The sequence below is a fragment of the Camelus ferus genome, chromosome 30, assembly GCF_009834535.1.
Source record: "Camelus ferus isolate YT-003-E chromosome 30, BCGSAC_Cfer_1.0, whole genome shotgun sequence".
NCBI lineage: Eukaryota > Metazoa > Chordata > Mammalia > Artiodactyla > Camelidae > Camelus > Camelus ferus.
Window position 1 is genome coordinate 13,211,609 of NC_045725.1, and position 27,834 is coordinate 13,239,442.

The 27,834-nt window shown below is 39.4% G+C and overlaps 2 protein-coding genes across 2 annotated transcripts; one reads left to right on the forward strand and one right to left on the reverse strand.

The window, feature by feature from the left end:
* Positions 1-831: 831 nt before the first annotated feature.
* On the reverse strand, positions 832-9,300 carry ATP5F1A (ATP synthase F1 subunit alpha). Its single transcript, XM_032470349.1, has 12 exons — positions 9,147-9,300; positions 7,499-7,577; positions 6,301-6,470; positions 4,425-4,598; positions 4,166-4,332; positions 3,818-3,966; positions 3,150-3,301; positions 2,813-3,037; positions 2,185-2,292; positions 1,926-2,070; positions 1,190-1,340; positions 832-1,055 (listed from the first exon to the last, which is right to left on the reverse strand). Exons 1-12 carry the CDS (start codon positions 9,204-9,206, stop codon positions 974-976), a joined length of 1,662 nt encoding a protein of 553 aa, XP_032326240.1. The 5' UTR covers positions 9,207-9,300; the 3' UTR covers positions 832-973.
* Positions 9,301-11,636: 2,336 nt separating this feature from the next.
* Positions 11,637-22,835, forward strand: HAUS1 (HAUS augmin like complex subunit 1). Its single transcript, XM_032470350.1, has 9 exons — positions 11,637-11,750; positions 12,532-12,706; positions 16,609-16,744; positions 17,965-18,099; positions 18,907-19,030; positions 19,427-19,492; positions 20,514-20,585; positions 20,836-20,883; positions 22,044-22,835. Exons 1-9 carry the CDS (start codon positions 11,721-11,723, stop codon positions 22,092-22,094), a joined length of 837 nt encoding a protein of 278 aa, XP_032326241.1. The 5' UTR covers positions 11,637-11,720; the 3' UTR covers positions 22,095-22,835.
* Positions 22,836-27,834: the final 4,999 nt, after the last annotated feature.

Below are 27,834 nucleotides of genomic sequence, written 5' to 3' on the forward strand. Positions count from 1 at the left end.
TATTGCTGTGAAGGGATTTTTTTAGACGTGAAAAACACTGAAAATGCAGTCGACTTTGAATAAAGCAGACTATTCCCCACAGGGGTGGGTCTCACTCAGTTGAAGGCCTTACAAGAAAAACCTGAGGTCCACCGTGGAGGAGGAATTCCACCTCCAAGTGCAACTCTTCCCTGGGTCTCCAACCGGCCCACCTACCCTTTCAGTCTTGCCCACCCCTATAATGCTCTCTACACATCGACATCTGTTTCTCTGGAGAACTTTAATACATGGATTAAGCTCTTCTATGACAAAAGCAAACTTCAAATTCTTAGTAGAAAATACAGTCAGCTGTCTTTGTGACTGTAAAGTAAGACTAAAAAATGCTAACCGTGAAAACTAACTTGATCACATTACAATTAAGAACCACAGCTTATGAAATGTACATTAAACAAACTACACAATGATACTAACAAGTGTTCACAATTCTGTTCAGTCTGGTATCTCCTTCTCAGTGTTTGCCCTGATCTTTTATTCTTCACTTAGCTCTTTTTTTTTTTTTTCATTTCCTTGAGAATTTTAGTCACCCTTTCTCACCTCCATTACCTCTTTATGCAGATTAGTCCTCTGCCCAGAGAAGCCAGTCAGGCTTTTCAACATTATCACATATGTACTTTGCCACATAATTTCTCTTCAATCAATCACAAAGCACTCCAGAATCTTGCAAAGAACTTGTCTTGAATATTACGCAGGCTTGCTGACTTTAATATTTAAATAAAAAATGTTAGGAAACATGTTTACCAATTCCTCAAAGTAATCTCAGTTCTTCTTAAAGAATCACTCAAACTACAGAAAACTGCCCAGGCAGTACGGAACCTTTATTTTAACGTTATCACTGTACATCTGCAGTACGGAAGTAATCCTTTTACAAATGAACTGATTACTAGACGAAACAATGACAAAACCAAACTGGTATTTGATGTGAATCCATAGGAGTTTAAGCTTCAAATCCAGCCAAGAAGTTTGTTACAATCTCTTTCAGTTTTGCATCTGTCTCTTCTGAGATCTTTCCATCAGTCCTATTTGAAAATAAAAGCAAATCAGTTCTGACCTGGACAAAAATTTGACTAGCCTAATTACAGAATTCCAAAGGATTTAGTAAGATTTTTTAACTTAAAACCTACAGAAAAGAGGACACTGACTGTGCTCATACCTGATTTTGCCCAGCAGGGCTTGGTGCTGGCTGATAACGTGAGACAAGAAAGCAGTCTCAAACTTTGTGATCTTGCTGGGCTCCAGCTTATCCAGGTACCCCCTGACGCCCGCATAGATCACGGCCACCTGCTCTTCAATAGCCATGGGAGCTGAAAAGAAACAAGTGAGCTGCTCAAATGCCACATTTCCAAAACCAGAGAAACTTACTTTTTCCTCAATTAACATGTCTCTACAGATCGCCTACTTTTACAACTGAGAAACTGCATTAGTCCTCCTGCCCATCTCCCTCCCCTGGAAACGGCTTTTCCTCGTATCTGTAAGCCTTGAAGTGTAACCTCTGGGCATAGTCCATGGGCAACTCTGTATCATCTGGCAGCATTTGTATTGTTTTAGGTATAGACAATTTGCTTAAATTTTAGAGGAAAATAATACAGAATAACATTCTTTTAAATCTGGCACCATCCACACTCAGACAGCCCAGGCAGCGGTGATGGAGAGGCATAGAATCTACTGTTTTAATTCCCAAAAGGTATTAGCATACCTCTTTCCCGGTTATTCAGCTCCTAGCGTTTACACTCAAATTATAAGAACTGTACTTCAAGTAAGTAAAACAGGCATCAAACACACTCAAAAGGCAGTGCCTCTGATGAAAGGTAACAGCACATATTACGGTTTATAAGGAGCTACATGATCTCCCCAAGCCCTCACTTGACCAGAAGAGTAGCCCGGCTCACCATACTGGCCCTGCTTCAGCAGCTCCGTCAGGCGCACACCGCGGCTCAGGAGCTGCTGAGTGGCAGCGTCGAGGTCAGAACCGAACTGGGCAAAAGCAGCAACCTCACGATACTGAGCCAACTCCAGCTTCATGGTACCTGCCACCTGAAACACAGAAATGGTTAACCCACACAATACAAGAAAACCTACCACAATGACATGGGTCACCATATAAATACACTTTGATTTTTAACCTAATGACAAAGTGATGCAAATTACCTGCTTCATGGCCCTGGTTTGGGCAGCAGATCCGACACGGGACACAGACAAACCAACGTTGATGGCAGGACGGATACCTTTGTAGAACAATTCTGTTTCCAAGAAGATCTACAATGTAAGGAAAATACACGTTTATTAGCAAGCTTAAAGAAATCATTTTTTTTTTTTCAAAACTAAGTCACTGCAGCAAAAACTGAAGCCCAAAAACCCTGAGGAAGAAGACTAAGCGTCTTCTTATGGTGAAGAGAGCCCCCAAATCTTTCACAGCCCAAATCAACCTGCATATTCTATTGCTGAGATTAGGAGAGAAGCGAGAGATAAGGGGAAAAACAGGTATCATATTTATACTAAAATAGATACACGTGAAGTGATGTGATCTCTCTAGGATTCACGTCAAAACTATCTAAGGAGGAGAATAGGGAGTAAAAAGAAGGCAAGAATGAAGCACACCATACCATGAATGGATAAACGGGGGAGACACATGGGGTTTCATTACACTATTCTCCTTACATTTGAAATTTTCCTTAACAAAAAGTAAAAGGCATTTAACAAATTAGTTTGTAACTACTAGCAATGCCTCAGAATCACCCAAAGCTTCTAATGCTTATTTTAATCATAAAAATAATACCTGTCCATCGGTGATGGAAATGACATTCGTTGGAATGTAAGCAGACACGTCACCAGCTTGGGTTTCTATGACTGGTAACGCAGTCAGGGAGCCTCCACCAAAAGCATCGTTCATCTTGGCGGCTCTCTCTAGCAGACGGGAGTGCAGGTAGAACACATCCCCAGGGTAGGCCTCACGACCCGGGGGTCGGCGGAGCAGCAGAGACATCTGACGATAAGCGACAGCCTGTGGTACAGAAAAGGGTTGCGAGGTTCCCCAATTAGACACAAGTTACACACACCAACCATCGCTGCGATGCAAACACACAGACAGATTCTAAAAACACATTTCCTTTGACCTGTTTGGATAAGTCGTCATAGATGATCAAAGCATGTTTGCCGTTATCTCTGAAATACTCTCCCATAGAGCACCCGGAGTAGGGCGCCAGGTACTGAAGTGGGGCGGCGTCAGAAGCGGTAGCTGAAACCACGATGGTGTACTTCATGGCATCTGGGAAAGCAGGAGATTTTAAGTTTTACAAGGTTATCGATACTATGATTTTAAATTAGAAACTGCTGTAATAAAAATGATCTAAGGGCTTCACTACTAAGTTATTTACTAGTAACCACAGTCAAATTGCTTCTACTATATAGAAACTAACAGAACCTTACAATTTACTGTTGTTTCATGCTGCTGTTTCACTCCTGCTTTATAGCAATTTACACTAGTAGAAACTTCAGCTCATTAGGAAATAATTAAAAATCAGCCTTCATTAAGAATAAGCATCCCATACAAGATCTTGTGATAGCTCACGGAAGAAAAATGTGACAATGAATATATATATGTTCATGTATAACTGAAAAATTGTGCTCTACACTGGAATTTGACACAACATTGTAAAATGACTATCAGTCAATTAAAAAAAGTTTAAAAAATCTTAAAAAATAAAAAAAAATTCCTTAAAAAGGAAAAAAAGAACAAGAGTCCCAGATAACAGCAGTGAGACTGAAGTTCTTCATTTAATACCTGCATCTGTAAGTCTCTTCACCAACTGGGCAACAGTGGATCTCTTCTGACCAATAGCAACATAGATACAGTACAGCTTCTTCTTTTCATCAGTTCCATCATTGAATCGTTTCTGGTTAATGATTGTGTCAATAGCAATTGACGTTTTGCTTTAAGAAGAGAAAATAAACATAAATCTTACTAAATACTTCAAAAGATTTCCCAGCTTAAATTTTACTGCTACTAATCTTCATATCCCATTCCACTCTCTCCTGTACATCCAAAGCATTTATCATTCTAGGCCTAAAAAGTAGTCTTTCTATATATAAAATTTTAGTTAGAACTTTTAACAAGCTATTGAGTCTTTACCCAGTCTGTCGGTCACCAATAATCAGCTCACGCTGACCGCGACCAATTGGAACCAAGCTGTCCACAGCCTTAATGCCAGTCTGCATTGGTTCCCGCACAGAGATTCGAGGAATGATCCCAGGGGCTTTCAGGCCAACTCGCCTTCGGGTCTTGGCACCAATTGGACCCTGTGAAACAATAAAAAGAAACTCCAGAACAATCAGTTTGGCCATTTGTCAAAAGCTATCACCACAGCTAATAAATGTTAAACCTAACCTACCTTTCCATCAATGGCATTACCAAGGGCGTCCACTACACGACCCAACAGCTCCTCGCCAACTGGAACGTCCACGATGGCCCCAGTTCTCTTCACAATATCTCCTTCCTTAATCAGTTTATCATTTCCAAACACGACAACACCGACGTTGTCAGGTTCCAAATTCAGAGACATACCCTACATAAAAGACACAATTGAACATTCATGAAGCTTGAGGGGTACTTCTTCCCATACACCTACACTACACATTAAAGCGGCTAGGGGAAAACAGTAGTGCTGTTCTTTTAGATCTGGCTTACCTGAGTATTTTCCCAACAATCTTAAGACTTTTAGAATAGCAACATGTTCCCTTGAACAGTATCACACATTACATTATAAACCTAACGTGTTCCTTATCACACCCTCTCAGAACTAAAAGCAGCAAAGAGATTGGACAGCTTAAGCTTTTCCCACTGCATGTACTCTGACTATGGTGGTTTCCGAATTGAGTGTCCAGTATGAAATAAAGTGCTCAACATCAACTGGAAATTTAAGACACACTTGATTTACATCTGTGAGAAGCTCTATAAACAGTTTTAAAAAATTATCAGAACCTCTACTCACCAGGTTAGTAGAAAGTGAAATTTAAAAGCTACCTAATCAATAACAAATCTTCACAATATAATAGTCCTGGGTCATCTCTCCTCATTAGTCATATTTCACAATGGTTAGACTTAAGATCCCTAAATCACGACTGAAGCTAGAAGGCTAGTCCAGGAACCTGAACCTGGTCAGTAAGGAAGCCCTGGAGAACTACTCCGAGTAAACACAGAGGAACATCACAGAACATCACTGCAGGTACAGAATCTTTACTCTGTATCTCTGATGTTCAACAGCTGCCACTAACCACATGTGGCTATTAAATTAAATTAATAAATGCCACATTACCACAGCCAGAGAAACTTACTTTCTCCTCCAATTACTAACATGCCTCTAAATATCACCTACTTTCTCAGCAAGAAACTCTACATTTTACATTCAATAGCGTCATACCTATCTCAGTTACCGTATTTAAAACAACACAGACATAGAACATTTCCATCACTGCAGAAAGTTCTATTGGACAGTACTGGTCCAGACTCTTGGATCTCAAAAGCTAAAAGGAAACTTAGAGCTGATCTATTTCAGCCTTTCCTTTCAAAGGCAGACACAGTAAAGATGAGAGGTTAAACTTTTAGCCAAGGCCTTATAGCCATTGATAAAACTTTTGGCTCTGTAGTCTTCCACACTTTTACATACTGGATACTAGCAAGACGACCAAGATGACCTTTTCTCCCATCTGTTTGATTAGTGGATAATTTACTGCCCTGGTCCGCACGGATATCATGCCCTGCGTTCTTCAGAGAACCCATGATTCCTGCAACTTTCATTTCTCATCCCACTGGCCAACTAGGCTCAATCTAATAGAAAAAAAAGTAGATCTGTATCATCAGAGAGCTTCTGAGAGCTATACAACTAACTGACCTCTCAGCAACAATAGTCTAATTTTACTAGATATACAAAGTCAGTGACTTCCAACTTTCCACCAGAAATGAAATTATCGGAAGTTATCAAACACTTTTGTGTAAGATCTTAATGGCTATAAAGACCAGGCTCGAACTTCTTAGAAACTGGCTCAATTTTATATTTCAGTTCTAGTGGTTACAATTTATGTGTGTAAATCAGTCCCTTTGAGTAAAAAAATTTGATTTAACCCAAACCCTCTATTCTTTTCATAATCTACAATGACAAGAACAAAACCAAAAAACACTGAAGCAGACTGAGATTCAAAGTTAAAAAAAATTAAACCTGTAACTAAGACACCAATGCTAAAACATCAAAATCTCCTTTTATAATTTACCTTTAAACCTGAAGAAAACTCTACCATTTCTTCTGCTTGAACATTTCTCAGCCCATGTACACGGGCAATACCATCACCAATACTTAAAACACGACCAGTCTCTTCAAGGTCAACAGAGGTGTCAGCTCCAAGAATACGCTCTTCAAGAATAGAGGACATCTCTGCAGTGCCTACGGAGAGGACAATTCCGTTAAAGAAATAACCTGCTATCAAGATCTTTTCAAAACACATTTCCCCAATAACATAAAAACTATAGTTTTGTGATCATAATAATCAAGTTTTGTGCTCTAAAATCTAACATACATAATTCTATTCAAAAAGCTTGATACCTACCACTATGAAAATGAATCCAAGTGTCAGAGAACTTCACCAAATGTAAACCAGATTTAGAAGTTAATCAAATTAAGCAATATTCTTGTAATATTTTCTATCTTCTAATCCTTTGGTATAATCTCTAGGGAACCTACTTATGTAGAAACCTGAATTTTTGGCTAAACTATTAAAAAAAAAAGGTATTTTTAAAATGCAGTGTATTTAAAAAACCAACTGTTAACAAAGTATAAGTACAAGTGCCCCCTGTTTTTCGAAAGTTCTCTTTATGTCATTTCACTTTTACAAAAAAGGGTAATTGCTTCTTCACTTTGAGGGGGAAACCTGTGTCTTCCCTTTAGCAGGTACCATATTCTTCATTTCATCATGTGGGAAACACTTCTTTATTTCAAAAGCCCCAACCTACAGTGTCTTCCTATGCTCACCTTCCCACTTCTCTATCACATTTACGTGTGCAAATTGAGACATCCAGGAAAAGGCTAGCAGTTATTGTCTTTGAAAAACAGAGATAAAAATTACTTGCTTTTTGCAATGTTTTTTAAGAGAGGCAAAAACAAATCTTTCACAGATCATAAAGGGAGTCCACAGCCTGATATACGATGCTCTCTATTTCCACCAAAGGGGCATTCATTACCAGGAAAAAAGAAGCTGTACTAACATCAAGAGAGAAATATATAACTACAGCTCATTTTCAACAGAACAAGAGACCCTACCAAGTCAGAGCTAAACGGCACATCACAGGTTAAGAATCTGAGATTCCATGGTAACTAGAGGGGAGGGAGGACTCACTCACAACAGTTACAGAACTTAATTTTTCATTCAGTGACAAGGTAGTAAGCATGGTGCGGACCCAGAAATAATGACCTACCGGTCTTCTGAAGACGAGTGTTAGACGCGTGGAGGTTCCTTGCAGCAATGAAGGATGATCCCAAAGCATTTTTGGAGACCTAGTGCAAGAATATTTTTTAAAACTTGATTTTTAAAAAAGCCTTTATAAATCTAGCAAGCTTAAACAAATGCAGGCTTGGTTTCAGTTATCAGTGTAAATATTATACTCAAAATAGTCTCCTTAAAACTGAGTTAATCACGTAGGAAAGTACTCTCCTTATATGTTAAAATCTGTTATCTGATGCTGTACCTGGTACACTGTAAGTATGCTATAAAAAGCATATTTTAAGAAGCAACAAAGTATCTTTCTTTTCAAAGGCATAAGATAATATTATTTTGATTTTAGATACATTTCAATTGAGTTGTAGAAATTCTCAATTCAATAAACTGCTTCCTAGACAGGGCAAATCTCAACAGATTTCCTATTTTAACAACAAAAAAACTGCAAATGTTACTACAGTTTGGCTAGGAACTAAGAGATAGGGCATATGCACTTTTTTGTTGTGGTTTACTGCCTTCAACAAAGCATGCAGCAACCTGGACCCTGACTTCTCCTTCAAGCTGTAATGCTGTGGTTGGTCAATGTCAATTCCTTTCTTATAAAGGAGTTGGATGAAATCGTTAAAAATGCTGTTTTGCTAACAGAAATCCAAGATGCTACCAGTGGTTGTGTTAGGGCAGTAAAATGGCCAATGTTTATTTCACCTTCCAAATTGATACTACTCTTAAGATGAAAAAACAAGCAAATGTGAAGTGTCTACACAGGACCTAAGGGTTATGATAGTCTTAACTTCAAGGGATGTAAGTAATGAAGGGCATTGACCTTCACGGGTATTTTTCAACCTATTCTCTATTTTATTTTACTTCAGTTCACAATCACTAACGACTCCTCAAGGACGAAGTCTTAGAACATGTCAAAGCTCCACAAAGCAAAGTCTTTCTGCCAGACTGAGACAACTTAGAACCTAGCTCTTCAGCTGTCAAGGTATTGGCCACATGAAATGCACACTTGCACCTGTACGGTGTTTTCACGATCGTCTCAGTATTCAGCACTGAAAGATCACCTACTGGAAAACCACCTTCATTTATCATTTATCATTCAGAAACCCCCTTTATTTATTGCCGCCTTCTGAACCGACCTCGGGGCAGAGGTGAAATACCGGGGCCCGCTGACCTTCATACAATGTCAGGTTCCCCTAGCTCGCTTCGACCAGGGCTGACAGCAGGGCTCTGACCTTCAGCGAGTAAGTCCTAGGGAATTAGCGGGGCCGAGTCTCGCCCTCCCCGTGCAGGCCTCGGAGAGCTAGCGCCCCAGTCCTGACCTTCGTCCCAGGCCCTTCCTGGGCCGCTCTCGAATGAAGACGGGAGACTTCCTGAGGCGTCATCTCTGGGCAACATGGCGGTCACTGTCTCCTCTGTACCACTCTGCACCCTCCCGCACCGGAGCAAGCAAAACGGGCCTGCCGCCCCCTACCTACCCAGGCCAGCCCGAGCGCCCAGCAAGGCAAGATGGCGCCGCCCGCAGCAGCCCCTCACCCTCCGCGCAGAAAGAGCGCCCGAGGCCGTGCACCACCGCCCGCAGCGACCGCCGGCCCCCTCCCTCCCTCCCGCCGGCCCCTGGCGCTCACCAGCCCTGCCCGCCGAGGGAGGGCGCGGGCCACGGCCGCGGCGACGCGCACGGACAGCATCTTTGCAGGTCCTCCGCAGGTGCTACCTCTGCAGCCGCAGCCTCAGGACTGACTGGGACAAAATGGCCGAACGGCGAGGAAGGTCAATGCAGCCGGCTCGCCTGACCCGGAAGTCCCGCCCCGCGCTTTCACCCCCGGACGGGAATCTGCCTATTGGAGGCGGGGAGGAGCGTGTTACTTTTAAGTTATCATTTTTAGATTTAAACCTGCAGATGGGTGATTAGACCTTTGCCAGCTTCGGCCCAGGCACTGGTTACACATTTACTTTGATCTTTCGCATTGAACTTGTGGTCGCCCTTGGGAGACCACATGGGTAGCGGAACCGGCTGAAAGCAGTTCCCAGCCCCATCCCGGGAGCAAGATGATGTTGGCGTCACCGCGTTCCGGGCCGCGGCTGGACCATCAGAGGGGTTCATGGTGGCAGATGCGAGGCTACAGCTATTAAAACGGTGCTGTAGCCACAGTAAACTGTTATTCCCCCCGGGCGGGTCGGCCGCAGAGCGTTTCCTGCCGGCAGAATTAATGCGGATTAAACCGCAGATCGCTGGCCACACCCCAGACCCTCTGAGTCAAAAATTGGGGGCAATCTTAATTTTTGAGAAGCACCCACATCATTCTAGGTGATCCGATACGTGCTCAAGTTGGAGAATCTCAGTTCTTTTAGATTCGATCTGAAAAATCCTATCTACGAATTAAAGCAATTTGTTTAAAAATTATAACAAGCCCACATTCGGATAGAGTGGTTGCCAATCCTGAGACGGATGGTCCATAATCAACAGTCTCACTCCGGACTGGGCTCCGGCTCAAATTTTCCTCTACCAGCAACTACTTTCATGCAGTGGGGACTCCACTTTTTCATTTGAAGTAAAGCGGAAATGATGAAAGTAACTTTCTGTACCTACCCAATGAGATCAGGGCGAGACTCTTGTTACCTCCACCGATCTTTTGTGATACTGAGATTTTTGTGATAGGTACAGAATTTGAGGGGAATGTTCGAAATTTTGTGATAGTGGAGACTATTAAGTTTGCCTTCACTTGTTGCTGTTCTGGGAAGGATCTTTCAGTTTCATCCACCAAATGCTGACTTACACCCCAAACCTTAATTCGGGTAAGGTATATGAATATCTGGGTTGAAACAGTCATGTCCTAAAACATAGCTTGCAAATATATGGTCAGCAATCTGATTCTCCAGTATTCTGCTTCCTTTTCTAGGTGAGCCATGGATAAATATGACAGCCCTCCTGGGAATTAGGAGTAGGAATAGGTAACATTTTGGTTTGTAAAAACAAAGTTGCAGGGATATTTTGTAAAATTTGTAGTGATGAAAGTGGACAAGGGGCATAACTTTTCCCCCATACTCAGGGTGGGTACCAACTTATCTGGAATTTAGTTAATGAGCAGATACACATTTGAAACAAAAATTTTAAAAAATTGAAGTCATACAATATGGTATTGGCTAGATAGTAAAATTATCTTGAAAAGAAAAGTTTAATCATTTAGAATATGCTTATGAGTTAGGAGAAAGATATTTAGTGCTAAGTCTGATCCAAAACTTGGTATTAAACCACACATCACAGAAAGATGAGTACATTGTCTACCTTTCCTAATGTAGCAGTACACTACGAAAGGTTGTGGACAGCAACGTGGCATAACCTGAGAAGACTGAAACACCCAATTGGAGTCAAAACACTGTGGTCTGATTCCAGCTCTACCACCTAATCTTAGTCAAGTCATATAATCTGTGTGTGTGTGTGTGTGTGTGTGTGTGTGTGTGTGTGTGTGTTTGTGTATGTGTCTGTGTGTGTCTGTGTGTGGTTTTAATGTGAAAATAGGTAAAATAATGTGTGTCCATCTATTTTCAGGGTTCCGTAAGAATAAAACAAAAACAGGAAAACACAGAAAACTTTACGTTGCGATAGAAATATAAGGAACCTCTCATAGCATTAACTACAGTGTGATGGAAGGTAAAGAGAACTTTGGGAAAGACAAGGAAAGAATGGAAGAATGTCTGAGTGACAGAGACAGTGCCAGCAGTTCTGTGACTCCAACACATTCAGCTATTTGGTACTGGAAACTGAGGTACAAGATTAAGACTGCTGCAGCTCATATTGCCACGGTAAAATAAAAATTTAAGATAATGCACTCAATGAAGAAGAAGCATTTGCATCCAAAAAACAAGTTTCAGGTATTTTTTTAAGACGAGTGATTCAAGTGAGAAATAAAAAATATAAGAAAGAAAAAACAGCCGGTTCTAGGCGGCTTTACTTCTCGGCTTGGAGGTGACACCATGCAGAGCCGAGTGGGGAGGTGGCAAGAGAGGAGAGGCTTGCAGCGCTGAAGCCTTGGTCCAGCCTAGCCCAAGGTTCAGCGCCTGGAGTCCTGGTAAAAACTACAACTCCCAGAAATCCCGGGCTCCGCAGGGGGCGGGCCCAACGGTGTGTGGGCGGGGTCGTCGGGGCGAGCTGGTGGCTTCTCTCGCGAGGAGCTGCTCGAGAAGTGGCGGGAGCGGCGGCTATGGAAGCAAAGCAGGAGAAAGAGACGCAGGTGACGAGGCGGGAGTGGAATTTGCGGCCTGCAGGAAACCGCGTCTCTGACACACCCGCCCCGCCGGCGGGTCTCCTGGGCGCGGCACTTTTACTTTTTCCTTTACCTACTGCGCTGGTCCATCTTTAGTCCCGCCTTGACAATCTGTGAGCCTCTCTCTGCTTAGACCCCCACCCCCTGCCCTGGAAAGGGCGTTCCCCTCCCTTCCCCGGCCTTCCCGGGTGGGACGCGGGCCTGGGATGGGTTGTGGGGCCCTTGGTGCGAAACCTCTCCCAGCTCACTGGAGTGGGACTTCTGAACCCAAACTCACGTTCTAGCCGAGCCTCGCCGTTCACTACCTTTTCCTGCTAGATTTTTGACACCTGACCCCCTTCCGCCTCTCCTCTCGCATCCCAACTCTAGGAGCCTCCCAGGCTTGTGGTGTTTTGGGGGACAACTCTTTTATTCCCGACTTTGCACCTATAATCATGCTTTAGCACCTGTGTAGAGAGCTTTAAAATCATTCGAGTCATGCAAAATAATAGCCTATACTGCTTTCGTAGCTTTGGGAAAGGATGGATTGTTTTCTGGTAATTTTGTTCATTGTGCTTGCTCTCCTTTTACTTCCTGACATCTGGTATCTAACCCTAACCCCGCCTAAAGACAAGTTAGGATGTGAAGTAAATACTATGCCAGAGTATAGAAAGCATTTCATTTGCTACTGATCATTTCTTGGTCATACTTACTTCGTGCCATTGCAATAAACAAGGCTTATGAAGTTTATATTCCTTTTAATGGTTAGATTGCTGCGTGGTTGAAAAAAATATTTGGAGATCATCCCATTCCACAATATGAGGTGAATCCGCGGACAACGGAGATTTTACATCACCTTTCAGAACGCAACAGGGTCCGGGACAGGGATGTCTGCCTGGTAATAGATGACTTGAAACAGAAAGCAAGGGAATATGAATCAGAAGGTGAGATTAATTACATAATTTTGAATAACTAGAGGTAACCAAATTTTATAACACTAAAGTATACAAGATTTAGTGTAGACTCCTTGTTAGTTTTGCTTCTTTATTTTACCCAGATTTGTCTTACACTCTGTTATAGTAACAATAAATCATAAATTTCATTATAGTATATATTTTATTGGTACTTTGTTAGTAAAACAGTAAGCCCTAAGAAAGAAGAGTCTAAGCTTATTAGCCTGTCATATAAGATACCTGTGGTTTTTCAATTACGTATCTTTTGGTCTCTTTCCAGTCTCCATGATTTAGTTATAATGAACCATCAGGACACCTTAGGTGGCAGCCAGGCACTATAAGACTTGAACAAATCATTCTGATACTATGTATTCATGGAATTTCATGAGAATTTTCTGCTGCATATGTAGTTTGAAAAAGTGTATTCAACACACTCATTGTTTTTATAATACAAGCCACTAAAGTAAAAATTAATAAAAAAACTTTTTATGGGTAGGAATATACAAAAGAGAAAAAAGTGAGACCTATATTTTCCCAATAATTAAGCAGGTTTGTGGCATGTGTTACATATGATGTTTTGAATGTAGAGCAAATTATATTGTAATTCTATTGTATATGTACTTTTTTCCCAACTTTCTTTTAAAAATTAACATACAGTAAATTGACTTTTTGTTTTGGTGTACTGGTTTAACACACATGGATTCTGAGAACCACCCCCACACCAAGATGCGGAACAGTTCTGTCACCCCTAAAAACCTCCCCTGTGGTCATCCTTTGTAGTCACACTGTCCCATATGCTTTTAAGCCTAATTTTTAAATGATTTTATTTTAGTAGTTATTAAAATACCGTATGGCAAAAGGGGCTTTGAGTCCAGAAAAATCTTACTTTACAAGAGATTTCTTTTTGCTATAATATTCTATAATGAAAATGCTAAGGATTTTCAAAGTAAGATCATTTATGTCTGACCTTAAGTCCTTTTTAGGGTGACACATTAAATAGCAAATTTTTCTAGTAATATATACACAGTTTTGACAGAATTTTCCATACTTGAGTATCCAGAAGAGCCCTGCCGCCGTTGACATCCTAACGCTACACGTCATGGACTTTAATCATTACTCCTCTTTTCTAAGTTTTTCCTCTTTTTAGGTAGCGAAGTGTCAAGCAGAAAACAGAAAACTTATGAACCCTTGCAACAAATAAGATTCATATATGCTGCTAAGGAGCTCCTGCTTCCTCAGTTTGTAATTCTAAATTTTGAGTAGTGGATAGTGATACCATGTAGGCCTCTGGACTTGAATGGTTTTTAGGCCAAAAATCATTTTGTAGATGCAGTTTTTATTTCTGCACAGCACAGTTCTTTGCAGCATGTACAATTGGAACATTTTGGAAATATTTTCAGGAATTAGGAAAAGGATGTATAAGTTTTGTATGAAGTCTTTTTAATCATGACAAATACAAATGAAATTGCTGAAACCATTCATTCTTTATGCTGCCAATTCTTCAGTTGAGGAGAAAAATGAAAAGAAATTGCCCTGGCTAGAACCTCCAGTAAAATGTTGTATAGATGTGACAGGAGGAGTAGACATCCTCGTCTTGTTCCTGATCTTAGAGAAAAAGCGTCTAGTCTCCACCTTTAAGTGTGATGTCAGCTGTGGGGTTTTTGTAGATGCACTTTATCAGGTTGAGGAAGTTTCTTTCCAGTCCTGGTTTGCTGAGTGTCCTTATCATGGAAGGGTGTTGGATTTTGTCAAATGTTTTTTCTGTGTTTGGTGAGATGATCATGTGACTTTTGTTTTTTATTCTGTTGATATGATATGTTATATGAATTGACTTTCAGATGTTGATCCAACATTTATCTATAAAATAAATCCACGTTCTTGTGGTGTATAATTTTTTAATAGGTTGCTGGGTTCAGTTCACTAGTTTTTTCCCGTGAACTTTTGCATCCATATTTATGAGATACTCGTCTGTAGTTTTCTTTCCTTTGATGATGTTTTTCAGAATAATTGGGGAAGAATTGATTTTAATTCTTTATGTCCTTTATAGAATTCAATAGTAAAGCAATCTGGACCTGAGCTATTCTTTGTGGGTAGATACTAATTCAGTCTCTTTACTTATAGGTCTGTTCACATTATATATTTGATCTTGAATTGGATTTCGTAGTTAGTATCCTTTTTGGAATTTGTCCATTTCATCTAAATTATCTCAAATTGGAGGTATAATTGTTCATAATACTCCTTTATAATCCTTTTTATTAAGTAGGTAGGTCCGTGCGATATCCGTTCTTTTCTGGTTCTAATAATTTGAGTCTTCTCTTTTCTTCTTAGTCAATCTAAGTGAAGATTTTTCAATTTTCTTGATCTTTTCAAAGAACTCTTTTTTTTAACTTATTTTATTAGTTTTCATTCTAATCTTTATTGTTTCTATCCCTTTATTGATGGTCTCTACTTGATACAACGTTGTCATCAGACCTTTTGTGACTTCTTAGTCATATTTCCTTTAGTACTGTGTAATGTATTGATAATGGCTATTTTGAAGTCTTTTCTGACAAATCCAACATTTGGGCATTCTCACAGGCTGTGTCTGTTGTTTGCTTTTTACTATGGATCATGCATTCTTGTTTTCTGCATTCCTCATATTTTTTGTTGGAAACTGGACATTGTAGGTAATATAGTAACTCTAGGTATCGGTTTCCTCCCCCTCCTCCAGAGCTTGTTATTGTTATTTTTTTTTTAAGTGAAAGCAGGTTTATTTAGAGAGGTACACAAGTCACAGAAAGGGGTCTGTATCACTCAGAAGGGAAAATGCTTAGGAGATACACCCTCCATAGGCAGAATGGCCGTCTCAGAAGGTGAGAGGGAGAGCAACCATGAGGTATGGAGTTGATAGTTTTATGGGCTCAGTAATTTCATATGCTAATGGGTAGAAGGATTATTCCAACTGTTTTGAAAAAGAGGTGGGGATTTCCAGGAATTGGGCCCGCCCCCCCTACTTTTTGACCTGTTAAGGTCAACCTAGAAACAGGGTGTATCATGAGATTCAACGTCTGCTGGAAGTCAAATCTTCCACCATCTTGGTTCTAACCAGTTTGTCCTGTCCTCAGTGGCTGTGTCATTCCTTCAGTGGTTGTGCCCTGCACCCTTCCCTCCTATTTCATTCCCCGCTCAAAGACTTTACTCCCATAATCTTATGGGAGTACAGAGGAGCAATGCCTTGGTTTTCTGTAATTATTGCTGTGTTCTTATTTATTTAGTGACTGACTAGATTACTTTAGTGAAGTCTGTTTACCCCTGCAGTGTTAAGCCTCTGATGTTGCTCCTTAGGGAGGCACATACCTGACTGTGCCCACAGTCACCCTGGGATGACAGTTGTTATGACTGTCTTCCCCTCTTTTACTGTCCAGATCTAGCTGTAGAGTTCCAGTAATTGACAGCTGACTGTTGTTTTCAACAATGCCCACAACATTTCAATGATGTAGGGCAAATTGCTCCACAGACTAATCCAGTCAAATTCTGGCACTCTGAAGGGAATGGTTGCTGAGATCAGTGTTGGGTATTTGTTCTGACCCCAGGATGTCTCCTCCGGGAAGCCTCATTTTCTGGTCCTCCCAGGCGGACTAGCTGGCCTGCGGTGTAACCTGTGTATGGTTGCCAGGGCTTCGTGGGTTGGACAGTTGGAAAATGATGACCAAGGAGTGTGAGATTTCTTTTTAGGATGATGAAAATTTTCCAAAATTATTGTATTGATGGTACTTAACTCTGAATATACTAAAAGCCATTGAATTATATGTGGGTGGGTGTATTATATAATACTTGGAAGATTTCAGTAAAGCTGTTAAAAATTAAAATACAACAAAGATCTTTGTCACCATAGAACTCTTATATCTTTTCAGCCAAGCATCTTCAAGACCTTCTAATGGAGAGTGTGAATTTTTCCCCTGCCAACCTCTCTAGCACTGGTTCCAGGTATCTGAACACTTTGGTTGACAGTGCAGTGGCCCTTGAAACAAAGGATACCTCACTAGCTAGGTAATTCTTGTGACAGTTTTAATTTCTGTAATCATGTATGCTATAAGGTCATGACCTCAGGACCTTTTGTTTCACGGAGTAAATCAAATTAATAATATATGCAGAAACACTGAATTTAGTTAACTTCTTATTGCTAGTGAGTATGTATAATTAATTCATATAAACTTGGTATTGGCTAAATTTTAATGTTTTCTGCTTTCAGGATTAGGTTTTTGAAGACTGGTTCTCATGTATATTTGAAAAGGGGTTAGGTATCACTTATACTGTTCCCATAAACAGCAAGAAAAGCAGTAGATGAAATCATCTGGTTGAGTGTAGTGATTTGGTCATGTCCCTACCCTACTGGTTAGAGTAAGTTAAAGATCTTCGTTCTTCATGACAGGCGTTTTACCTACATAATGACATTATTCTTCCAATAACCTTCAGGGGAAACTGAGGCTCAGGAGCAGTGGGCTAAATAATTTCTCTGAGCTAGTAAATGGCAGAGTTGGGATTCAAACCCGGTCAGACTCCAAAGTCCACAGAACTATCACTGGTGGCCACATCTTAGCTGGAACTAATGCAGCTTGTAAGCAGAGAATTGTACAGCTATTCTGCTTAACTGCTAATATAAGGCTTGGAATTTATATATATGCTTAAACAGTAGAGTTTTAGGTATAAGAATATGTAGGCTGTCTGGCAGCAGAATCTAGACTTGAATTAAGCCAATTCGGCAGACATCAAATACTAATTATATTCTAGGCACATAATATATGTAACTATGTATATAAAACTTGTATGTAAAACTCCGTGTGTATGTATATATACATATATAACTATACAGATCGACACTGAGGAAGCAGAAATGAATAGAATAATAAATGCCAGCAAGGACGGTCTCTGCTCATAGTACATTAGGAAAGATGGCTATGTAAAATTATAACGTATTGTGGCAGCTGAAACAGCGCAGGAATGTCCAGGCTGTAGCCAGGAAGCACAGAGGAAGGGGTAGTGAATTCCAGAATGGGAGTCAATCTTACTTGAATTTTGAAGGACAAATGGAAATTTGCCAGTTGAGGAAAGCTATTCCTGGCAACGAGAATAGTGTGTAAAATAGCACAGACATGTGAAACAGCATGGTTAAAGAAGAATCACAGAGAAATAAAATCACTTGTAGAAATCAGGAATAATTGTAATTATTGCCCTTAATGTCCGTTTATGTGATCAGATTCTTCTTTTAGTTTTATCCCTGCAGTGAATGACTTGACCTCTGATCTTTTTCGTACCAAATCCAAAAATGAAGAAATCAAGCTTGAATTGACAAAACTCGAGAAAAATCTAACTGCAACTTTAGTATTAGAAAAATGTCTACGAGAGTAAGTAATTGAGTTTGAAATGATGACAATTTTTATTATAAAGGCAGTAACGGGACATTGTAAGATTTAGTTCTGACATTAGATAAGATTTAAAACAACACACTAGGAATGGGAAGATAAAATGCTTGTTTAAGTACAAAGTGACTTGGGTGAATGTAGGGTTGGTTGGGTACATACTTTTACCGTTTATTTTATACAGTTTTTTTGCTCTTTTTCACAAATAAACTATAATTTTCAAAATGTATGATTTTTTTTCTTTTAGCTTATAAACTATGGTGCAATTTAAAGTCACGTTGTACTTTGTCACCCTTTCTTACTGGCGCTCTGGTATCCCTGTTGATGCTCTGGACCTTCCTTAGGTCCCTATGACCCCAGAGATTAGATGCTGTGGATCAGGAGTATGTGTATGCACACGTACTTTGATGGTGTCTAAATTTATCCAATAAATATTGACAGTGTATACAAGGCACTGTATCATGTAACATTTAGGAGAGAGTCCTTTGGGACCTCCATAATTCAAATTGACTTAAGTCACTTCTTTGAGCAGCAGACTTAACTTTCTCCAAGAATAACTGGTATATGTTAATCTTGAAATTATTTAGTATTTCTTGAGAAAAATCCCAGATCGCAACACAGAGAGAAAGGTGACCTGGAAGGGTTCATGGTATCTAGTCTGGGATAGAAATTTTATGGTAGAAAATCCAGCAAGTATGGTATCTACTCTTGGCTGACCCAAAAAATAGGAGAGCTTCTTTTTAATAATAATTTCACTGAGAAAAAAAACGCTTTCAACTTTACTGTTTAAAGGGATCTCAAGAAGGCAGAGTTGCATTTGTCTACGGAACGGGCCAAAGTTGACAGTCGTCTTCAGAACATGCATTTCCTCAAAGCCAAGTCAGAAGAGTTCAGATTTGGAATCAGAGCTACAGAGGTTTGTGTGAAGGACTGAATGTATTTAGCTCTCTTCACATTCCTTTTTGACTTTCATCCTCACAATTAGGCAGTATTATTATTCCCTTTTTACTGACAAGGGAACTGCAGAGGAAATAGGTCACTTGCCCAAGGTCACACAGCTACTGAGCAGCAGACCCCAGTTAGATGCAGGCAGCCAGGCCCCGAAGCTCAGGCTCTTAAGCACTGTACCCATCTTGGCACAAACCTGACTGTCTGAAAGGACTCATATGCAATGTCAAAGTGCTTAGAAACAGGTATCGTTTTTCATCTATGATGTGTAGCTTCTCTTTACTGTGTTAGATGTTGAAACTATTTCATGATGGTCGCTGGCAAAATAATGTTTTAAACTGAGCTCTCTCTTTTGGAATTGTAGGAGCAGCTTAAAGCCAGAGGAATGGACGCTTCTCTGTCTCATCAGTCACTGGTCGCCCTTTCAGAGGTGAGCTCACTGTAACTTACCAACTTAACTTTCTTTAAAATCTTAGCGCAGAATCTGCTTTTTCATTTGTTTCTTTTTATAGAGCTTTGTTCACTATTGACCTGATTTCTTTTCCTTTACCTCTGTACTTTATGTTCACCAGTATTTATATCTTTATTACTTGTCTAGCTGTATATATTTGTTGTCAACATCTGTTTAGTTCCCTTTACTTATTACTATGTGCTAGAAATGCTTTACTGGACGCAGTTGTATGTTATTATTTATTGGACAAACGTATTGAGGGACTTTGTGCTAACTATCTAGGTCCTCCTCTTTCTTCCCTTTCAGTGTATAGTAAAAATGCAAGATGCAAACTCCTGAGGAGTACAGTTCTGGGGTTTTAGGTTGTAAAAGGGTTTTATCTATTTTTGTGGGAAGAAGGAGAAATAGAGGGTTTTGGTGTTTTTTCTTTGTTTGTTTTTGGTTTGTTTGGGGGGGTTGGTGGTTTTTTTTTTCTTTTTTTTTTTTTTTTTTGGTGGGGTGAGGTAATTAGGTGTATTTTTTATTTACTCTTAGAGGAGGTACTGGGGATTGAGCCCAGGACCTCATGCATGCTAAGCATGCGCTCTACCTCTTGAGCTATACCCTCCCCCCAGAGGGTTTTGTTTTATTTTCTTCATTCTTAAGATTTTTTTGTACTCTGGTTTTTGGAATCTAAAATTGATAATTCATAAATATGTATTTGAGACTCTTAATTCTTCCATGATGTCCTAATTCCTCTTAACCACATTATTTTGTATTCCTAGGCAGCATACTTAAATCCTATTCTTAATAAATGGGAGTATAGCTTTCTTATTTTAGCGTCTTCTAAGGATTATTTCCATTTGTTATCCATTTGCCTTTGAAGCTCTTTATTTGATACATTATTTAAAATACCCTAATGTTAATGTATGCTTTGTCATGTTTTATTTCAAAAATGGACAGTGTTTAGTTGTATTATGACTATCTCTGTTACTCTGTGACTCTTTTTTTTCACCCCTAGAAATTGGCAGAACTAAAACAACAGACTATACCTTTGAAGAAAAAATTGGAGTCCTATTTAGATTTAATGCCGGTAATTATTTTTATGAATTAAAAGAAAAAGTCATCTCCTCCAGCTTTCCCCAAGGGCACTGAATGATCATGAAAGTACCAGGTCCATATTTAGGGACTTAAGGTCTGGGCTGAATTTCAGTATTGTGTGTACATTGGATATGCTTTCTGTGGGGTTTTCTGCCTTTTGAAAAGGATTGTTGTATTTTTTTTTCCCCTTGAGTCCTAGTTGAGCCAACATAACCTTTCCTTATTTTATTTTTGTTTAAAAGAATCCATCTCTTGCTCAGGTGAAAATTGAAGAAGCAAAGCGAGAATTAGTAAGTAGTTCGATTTTTTCTAAAGATTTTTAAAAAATAAATGTTGGTAAAGCTAAAAATCTCTCTTCCTCCTCCTTCTTTCCTTCCTACTCAGAGGTAAACCAGTTGTGTATCCTTCCCATGCCTCTTTTAATACTTTATTGGTATATGTGTGTATCTTTTCCATAAAAAATACATAGTCGTCTTTTAAAAATTTGTAAAGAGTTTCCTGGATGGAAAAGTTTGGTTGAGACACAGAATATTCTAGGCAAAAGGAATTAACAAAAGCATGAAGGCTAAAAAATGGAGAACTTTTCCAAGCTTTGGCAAGTGATACAGTCCAGCTGCCTAGGAGTATACAATGGAAGATAGGGCTGAAGAAGGTCAGCTGGTTTATGAGATGAAGGACCTTAAATATAAAGAGGGTTGAACTTGGAGGCTGTAGGGGACAATTCTGTGTTTCCTTGTCTTTTAAGTTAAAGAGAAATGTGATCAAAGCTATGCTTTTTGATCAGGCCAGTCCTTTAAGAAGATTATCCTGGAATAATATAAGGTGTATAATAGTATAGGATGGATTAGAGGAGGGTGAAAGAAAATTGCAGAAACAATTTGGGCTATTTAGGCCAGAGGAGAACAGTGGTGAAGAAACTTAAAAAAGAGTGATGTCAGAGACACTGTGGAAGGTATGTTGCCTAAGGAGTAAAGGTCAGAAAAGTCTATTCATGTATCACTGGACTCATTCATCTCTCTTCAGGGTTTTGTTTTTCTTTTTTCCCCTTTAGATGTTTGTTAGAATCAGGAGTCTGAAAACTTTTGGGGTGTGGGAAGGGGGAGAGGTGTAAGAGGAAGGAATAGCTCAAAGCATATTTAATATTTGTAATGGTATTTTTTAAAATTTCTGTTTTAATGTTTTTCCTTTTTGCTTTTCTTATTTTATTTTACTTTATTATTATTTATTTTTATTTTTGCAGGGGGGAGATAATTAGATTGATTTATTTATCTGATTTTTCAGTGGAGGCACTGGGGATTGAACCCAGGACCTCAGGCATGCTAGGCATGTGCTCTACCACTTGAGCTATACCCTCCCCACTTGCTTCTCTTATTTTAAATAATGTTAGAAGTTAGAGCACCTTTTTTATGTCCTTATTTATAATTGTTATGGTGTTTCTTTCTCCTTTTAGGATACCATTGAAGCGGAACTTACAAAGAAAGTAAATATGATGGAACTGTGACCAGAGCCAAGTAAATTTCATCTTTCTTAACAAAGTCAATTGAATAGGACTTTAAAGAATTGTTTCCTCATGCCATTCCTTAGTAATCCAATTTCTATGTTCTTCGAGGAGATGATAATATCATTATTGACAAAATAGTGGTTTCTGGTTGTATATTGCATTTTTATGCCCAGATTCATAGTTTTCATATTAAAAAAAATTGTTTTTTCTATGTTGCTGGTGATTAAATGCCCTTCAGTAGTTCTTTTAGGTGAACGCTACGACAGCTGTCATGCAGTCACTCAGTAGATCAACTAAGTGAATGGGAAAGATTCTGCAGCTTCTATTATGTTTCTCCCACTCTTCCCTCTCCTGGGATTTGCTGTCATTCTTTCTGATCAGCTCACCTGCCTACCTTCAAATGTTAATATATGCAGGAATTTAGTTTATGAGAAAGATGACCTTTTAAATCGATAGCAGAGAGATGGATAATTCAACACGTGGTGCTAGATCTTTACTTCACACCTTATGTCAGGATAATCCCAAGGGATTGAAGATTTAAATATTAAAAAAAAAAAAAAGATAGTAAAAGAAATCATGGAGGAGTTTTAATGTTGTGATTTTTTAAGTACTCACAGTGTCAGAAACATATGACCAATATTCCAGAGCCATAAGTAAAATGATTGAAATGTTTGAAATTTTTGAAATACTGAAACTTCCATAAATAAAATCAAACCATGACAGATGTGGTGTAGAGAAGAAGTGAGAGAGATTTTTCACTGTGTACCTTTTGTACTTTTAAGAATTTTTTATCATGTGATCAAGAAGCAATTAGTTTCTTAAAGATTATCTAATTGACCTTAAAAATTTCCTTTGCCACATCCAAGATCATGATCATTCCTCCAGTGAAGATATACAGGTGCCCAATAAGCACATGAAAAGATGCTTGACATAATTATCAGAGATATAAAAATCAAAACCACAGTGAGATACTATCTCATACCCACTGAGATGGAGAGAATGAAAGAGACAGATAATAGCAAGTGTTGGTGAGGATGTGGACAAATTGGAACAATGAAAAATGGTAGGATCATTTTGGAAAACAGTTTGGCAGGGTCTCAAATGACTAAATATCAAGTTACCATATGACCCAGAAGCTCAGCTCCTAGATATATACCCAAGAGAAATGAAAACACATGTCTGCACAAAAATTTATACATGAATGTTTGCAGCAGCATTATTCATAACAACCCAAATGCCCATCAACTGATGAATGGACAAACAAATGTGGTATATCCATACAATGGAATATTACCTAGCCACAAAAAGGAATGAAGTACTGAGACATGCTACAACATGGATGAACCTCGAAACCATTATGCTAAGTGAAAGAAGCCAGGCACAAAAGATCACATGTAGGAGTCCATTCATGTGAAATGTCCAGAAATACATAGAGATGGAAAGCAAATTGACAGTTACTTAGGGGAGAGAGGTTGAGGGATGGGGGTAATAGCTAAAGGATACAGAGTTCCTTTTGAGATGATGGCTGCAAATGTCTGTGAAAACCATTGAATTACACACTTTAAATGGGTGAATTGTGTGATGTGTAAATTATATCTCAGTAAAGCTGTTGGATAAAAGGTATACAGATGAAAAAGGAAGAAGTAAAGCCATTTTTATTCACAGATGGAGTTAGTGATGAGAGCATCCATCCCAGAAAGTTAGGGAAAAAAGAGCAAAATAAGCCCAGAAAAGCTAGCAGGAGGGAAAAATGAAGATAGGAGCAAAAATTAATGAAATAAAATAAATACAATGGAGAAGATCAGCAAAGCCAAGACTTGGTTCTTTAAAAAAAAAAAAAAAAACTAGGAAATTTACCATGTCATATAAATTTTTAAATGTATACATTTTATAATTAATTAATGTAATTAATGTCTTCTTATCTCCAGAATCTAAAATGAATCCCCTTTGGTTATTTGTTACAGTAAAATTTAGGGTTAAAAAAAAAAAGGCTGATCCAGGAAGCCAGGAAACCTGGGTCCAGAGGGCAAAGAGAAGTGGACTGGATGATGGAGGAGTCAGGGGCATGGCTCAGGCAACCATCTCTCTGTTTGTATTGATGTGTGACAGGGAGGATGTGAGGGGTGGGCGAGCAAGCATCTAAAGCAGCCCATAATTAAATTTTCTTGCTCTATCTCCACGTCTAGGTCTCTAACCCGCATATTTCCTGGGAACATCAAATATACCCACATGTCTGGAGTACGTGTGTGAGAGGGGGCCTCTGTTCTTTTGTCTTAAATTCTGACCCCTGGACTGCTTGTCTGTCTATAGAGAACCACACCCCTAAATACTTCTGCATTTATCTACTAAGAACAGAAACATTCCTAGATAATCACAGCAAAATGGTCAAATTCAGGAAATTTAACCTGGCTAAATTTTTATTATCTAAGATATAGTCCATACTCAGTTTTCTCCAGTTGTCTCCATGTGCTCATAACAATTGTTTCTCCAATCCAAGATCATACATTGTGAGTGGTTGTATCTGTCTGAAGCCAGTTTCTCATACCTGGTTTTGACCATTTTGCTTTTACTGTTTTATTAGACCCCTACTTCTGGGTTTATGAAACTTTCCCTCCCAAATTCAACTGCGTGCGCAAGTCCAGCCTTAGTGGCACAAACCTGGGGACCATGGCATATGTATGTCCGGTCCCTTCAGAATGACTGTCCTTTACCCAACCTTCTGCCCTGTGGGAGGGGCGGTACTGTCCATAGATTTGTCTTCACCTATGCTAAATTAAGAACTCATGACGTGATGACTATAACTCAATGAAAAAATGTTAAAAAAAAAAAAAAAACTCATGACCTTTTTTTTTTTCTTTCCAATTTTTTCCATCTTTTTTTCTCTCCTTCAGCATGGATATTTTCACTAACCAGTCTTCCAGATCACTAATCTTTTTTCTTTTTTATTGAGTTATAGTCAGTTTCCAATGTTGTGTCAATTTCCAGTGTAGAGCACAGTCCAAATCACTAATCTTGTCCTCGATCTGCTGTTAGACACATCTATTGCATTATTGAGTTCAGTGATTGTTATTTTTCAGCCTATAATTCCCATTTTGTTCTTTTTTAAGAAAAATATGTAACTTCCAGTTCTCTGATGAAGCTCTCCATTTTGTCTTTTCATGAACACATCCATCACATTTATTTTAAAGCCCATGTTTGGCAACTGCAGCATCTTCATCTCCCTGGGTCTCCTGCTAGTCTTCTTTTTTTCTTGGTCCTTTCTCTTGACAAGGTATTTTTTTGGTAATTTTTGACTGGATAATTTTTTGATTGGGTATCAGATACTGAGGATGAAGAACTAGAGAGCTTTTTAGATCATTGACATCAGCATCCCCTGGGAACTTGTTGAAAGTGAAATTTCTTGGTCTTACCCCAGGTCAGCTGAATCAGAACTCTGGGACAGATCCCAGTAATCTGTGGTTTTTGTTTTTGTTTTTGTTTTGTTGAAGCCATCTGTGTTTTAACAGGCCCTCTAGTTGGTTCTAATACAAGTTCAAGTTTGAAGCCCCCCGCAGTCTATGACACAGTCTACCTCCGTTAACTTCCGGCAGGCAGTTTGAATAGGAGCAGAGATTGAGCTAAAGCAAGGTTGGGTTTCAGTACCTGTGAGGCTTATTTTTTTTTAATTATTATTGATAGACTTTATTTTTAAAATATTTAATTTTTGTTTTTAATATTTTCATTTATTTTTATTTTTAATATTTTATTTATTTATCTTTGGGGGGTAATTAAGTAGATTTGTTTATTTGTTTGTTTGTTTAAATGGAGGTACTGAGGATTGAACCCAGGACCTAGAGCATGCTAAGTATGCACTGTATCACTGAGCTATACCCTCCCCACCCAGTAAGGTATGTTTTATTTCCGGTTCACACTTGCTTTTAGGGTCTCGCCCTTCAGGGCTTGCTCCGCACGACCTCTCTGCTATTGTGGCCTCTGAACCCCCAAGTTTATCCCCAGCAGTATGAGACTGCTAATTCCTGTGCTCAGTCCTCTGCCTCTTAACCTGTGCTCCTTACATATGGAAGAATACCTTAAGGAGAAGAAAAAAAAAAAAAAAAGAACAATTCAGATGTTGGGTTCTCTTCTCTGAGCTTCCTTTCTGAGATCTTGGCATTCAAGTTCTGACTGCTTCGATTTTCCAAAACTCCAGATTTTTCCTTCCCAGCTTGTCGACACCACCAAATACTGTGTTCAGATGCCCACCTCTTGGCAACCAATTTTTGCTCAGTTTTTCATCATTCCTCACCCTTTATGACTCAGCACATTACTCAAAGGGAGATGCTCAGCCCTGAGAGTCCCCTTCTCTCTGGAATCTTGGCTCCTGGGCAGCTCTCTGACACCTTCGCACACAACGTTCTGTTTTCATCTTTCTAGGCTTTCTAGTTCTCAGCAAAAGGATTAATCCATTCACATACGCTCATATTTATGCTTCAGCATAAACCTCTCTATTCTACCCTGCCTGGTCTAAAGTTTGCCACTTCAGTTCACATCCTTTTATAGGAAGTAAATATCATCTCACAGTCCTGATATAATCAGGCTGTGAAATGATACATACATCAATACGTATGTTTATAACTTACAGACCTCAGCAACACTGTGGACATATAAAGTGCAAACGCTGTAATTCATCTTTCATCTCCCCTTTTATTATTCACATAGGACGCAAGTAATAACACACTAATTCACTTCAACACTGGGTAGATGAAAACCTAGTGGGAAAACCTCTAAGCCCTTGGTGCGTCTCATAAAATCATCGCCCAAGGAAGGAATTCCAGAGAGGAGGTATCTAGGCTTGCTCTCTGGGCAACAGCATCTGTTTGGGATAAAGTGGACTTCTTAGGAAATTTACGAAGTAGGGGATGGCAGAGGGCCTGTGAGATGGCCCCCAGTGACCCCTACCTTCTGGTATCCTCTTCTTTGTCTATACCCCTCATGTTGAGGGCTGACCTTGCTAACTTCCTTCTAATAAACAGAACCCATGGGGGATAGTTACACTAAAACTTCCCTTGTTGTTTATCTGAAACTGAAATTTAGCTGGGTGTCTTGTATTTTGCTTTCTTTGCTAAACTGGCAACCAGTGTGTATTCGCCACTGATGGTGTCTCTAAATTAGAATTCCAATCGCAAGTAGCCAACGTTACAGAAATCTTGACAACAGGAGTCACAACTTTGGTCATGAATGTAAGTACAAATGAAAGAAATTAGGTTTTGAACCTAGCCCTTTATTGAATTCTCTTATTCTTCTAATAATAATTCAGTTGATTCTCTTGGCTTTTCCAGCTATGTAATTATTTCACATGCAAATAATGATAAGTTTACTTCCTCCTTATCAATCTTGGTTCTTCTAATTTTTTTCTCAGGAAGCACTATCCTGTTATGGAAATACCAATGTGGTAATGGCGGTAACAGCAAATGTTTCAGTCATTATTGTGTAATGAACTACCCCCAAAGGGAATAAAACAATCATGGATTCTGTGGGTGAGGAATCTGGACGCGGGACCGTGGGCATTGCTCATTTTTGCGCCTTACTCTCTGGTACCTCAAGTTGGGGGGATTTAAGGACTAGGGATGATTTAAGAGCTGAGGGGTAGAGTCATCGGAGATGTCTTCACTCACTTGTCTGGCAGTTTTTGCTGGCTTTGGGCTGGGGTCTCAAGTTGTCAGCCTCTGGCTGAAACGCTTACACAGGACCTCTCTGTGTG

Excerpts from the sequence above, each read along its gene's own strand:
- HAUS1 (XM_032470350.1), top strand. The coding sequence starts at position 11,721 with ATGGAAGCAAAGCAGGAGAAAGAGACGCAG. Across the intron at positions 12,707-16,608 it reads AAGGGAATATGAATCAGAAG|CCAAGCATCTTCAAGACCTT; the intron begins GTGAGATTAATT and ends ATATCTTTTCAG. Across the intron at positions 19,031-19,426 it reads TTGGAATCAGAGCTACAGAG|GAGCAGCTTAAAGCCAGAGG; the intron begins GTTTGTGTGAAG and ends TTGGAATTGTAG.
- ATP5F1A (XM_032470349.1), bottom strand. The coding sequence starts at position 9,206 with ATGCTGTCCGTGCGCGTCGCCGCGGCCGTGGCCCGCGCCCTCCCTCGG. Across the intron at positions 3,302-3,817 it reads GAAGAGACTTACAGATGCAG|ATGCCATGAAGTACACCATC; the intron begins GTATTAAATGAA and ends CTGCTTTCCCAG. Across the intron at positions 2,293-2,812 it reads TTTCCATCACCGATGGACAG|ATCTTCTTGGAAACAGAATT; the intron begins GTATTATTTTTA and ends CTTACATTGTAG.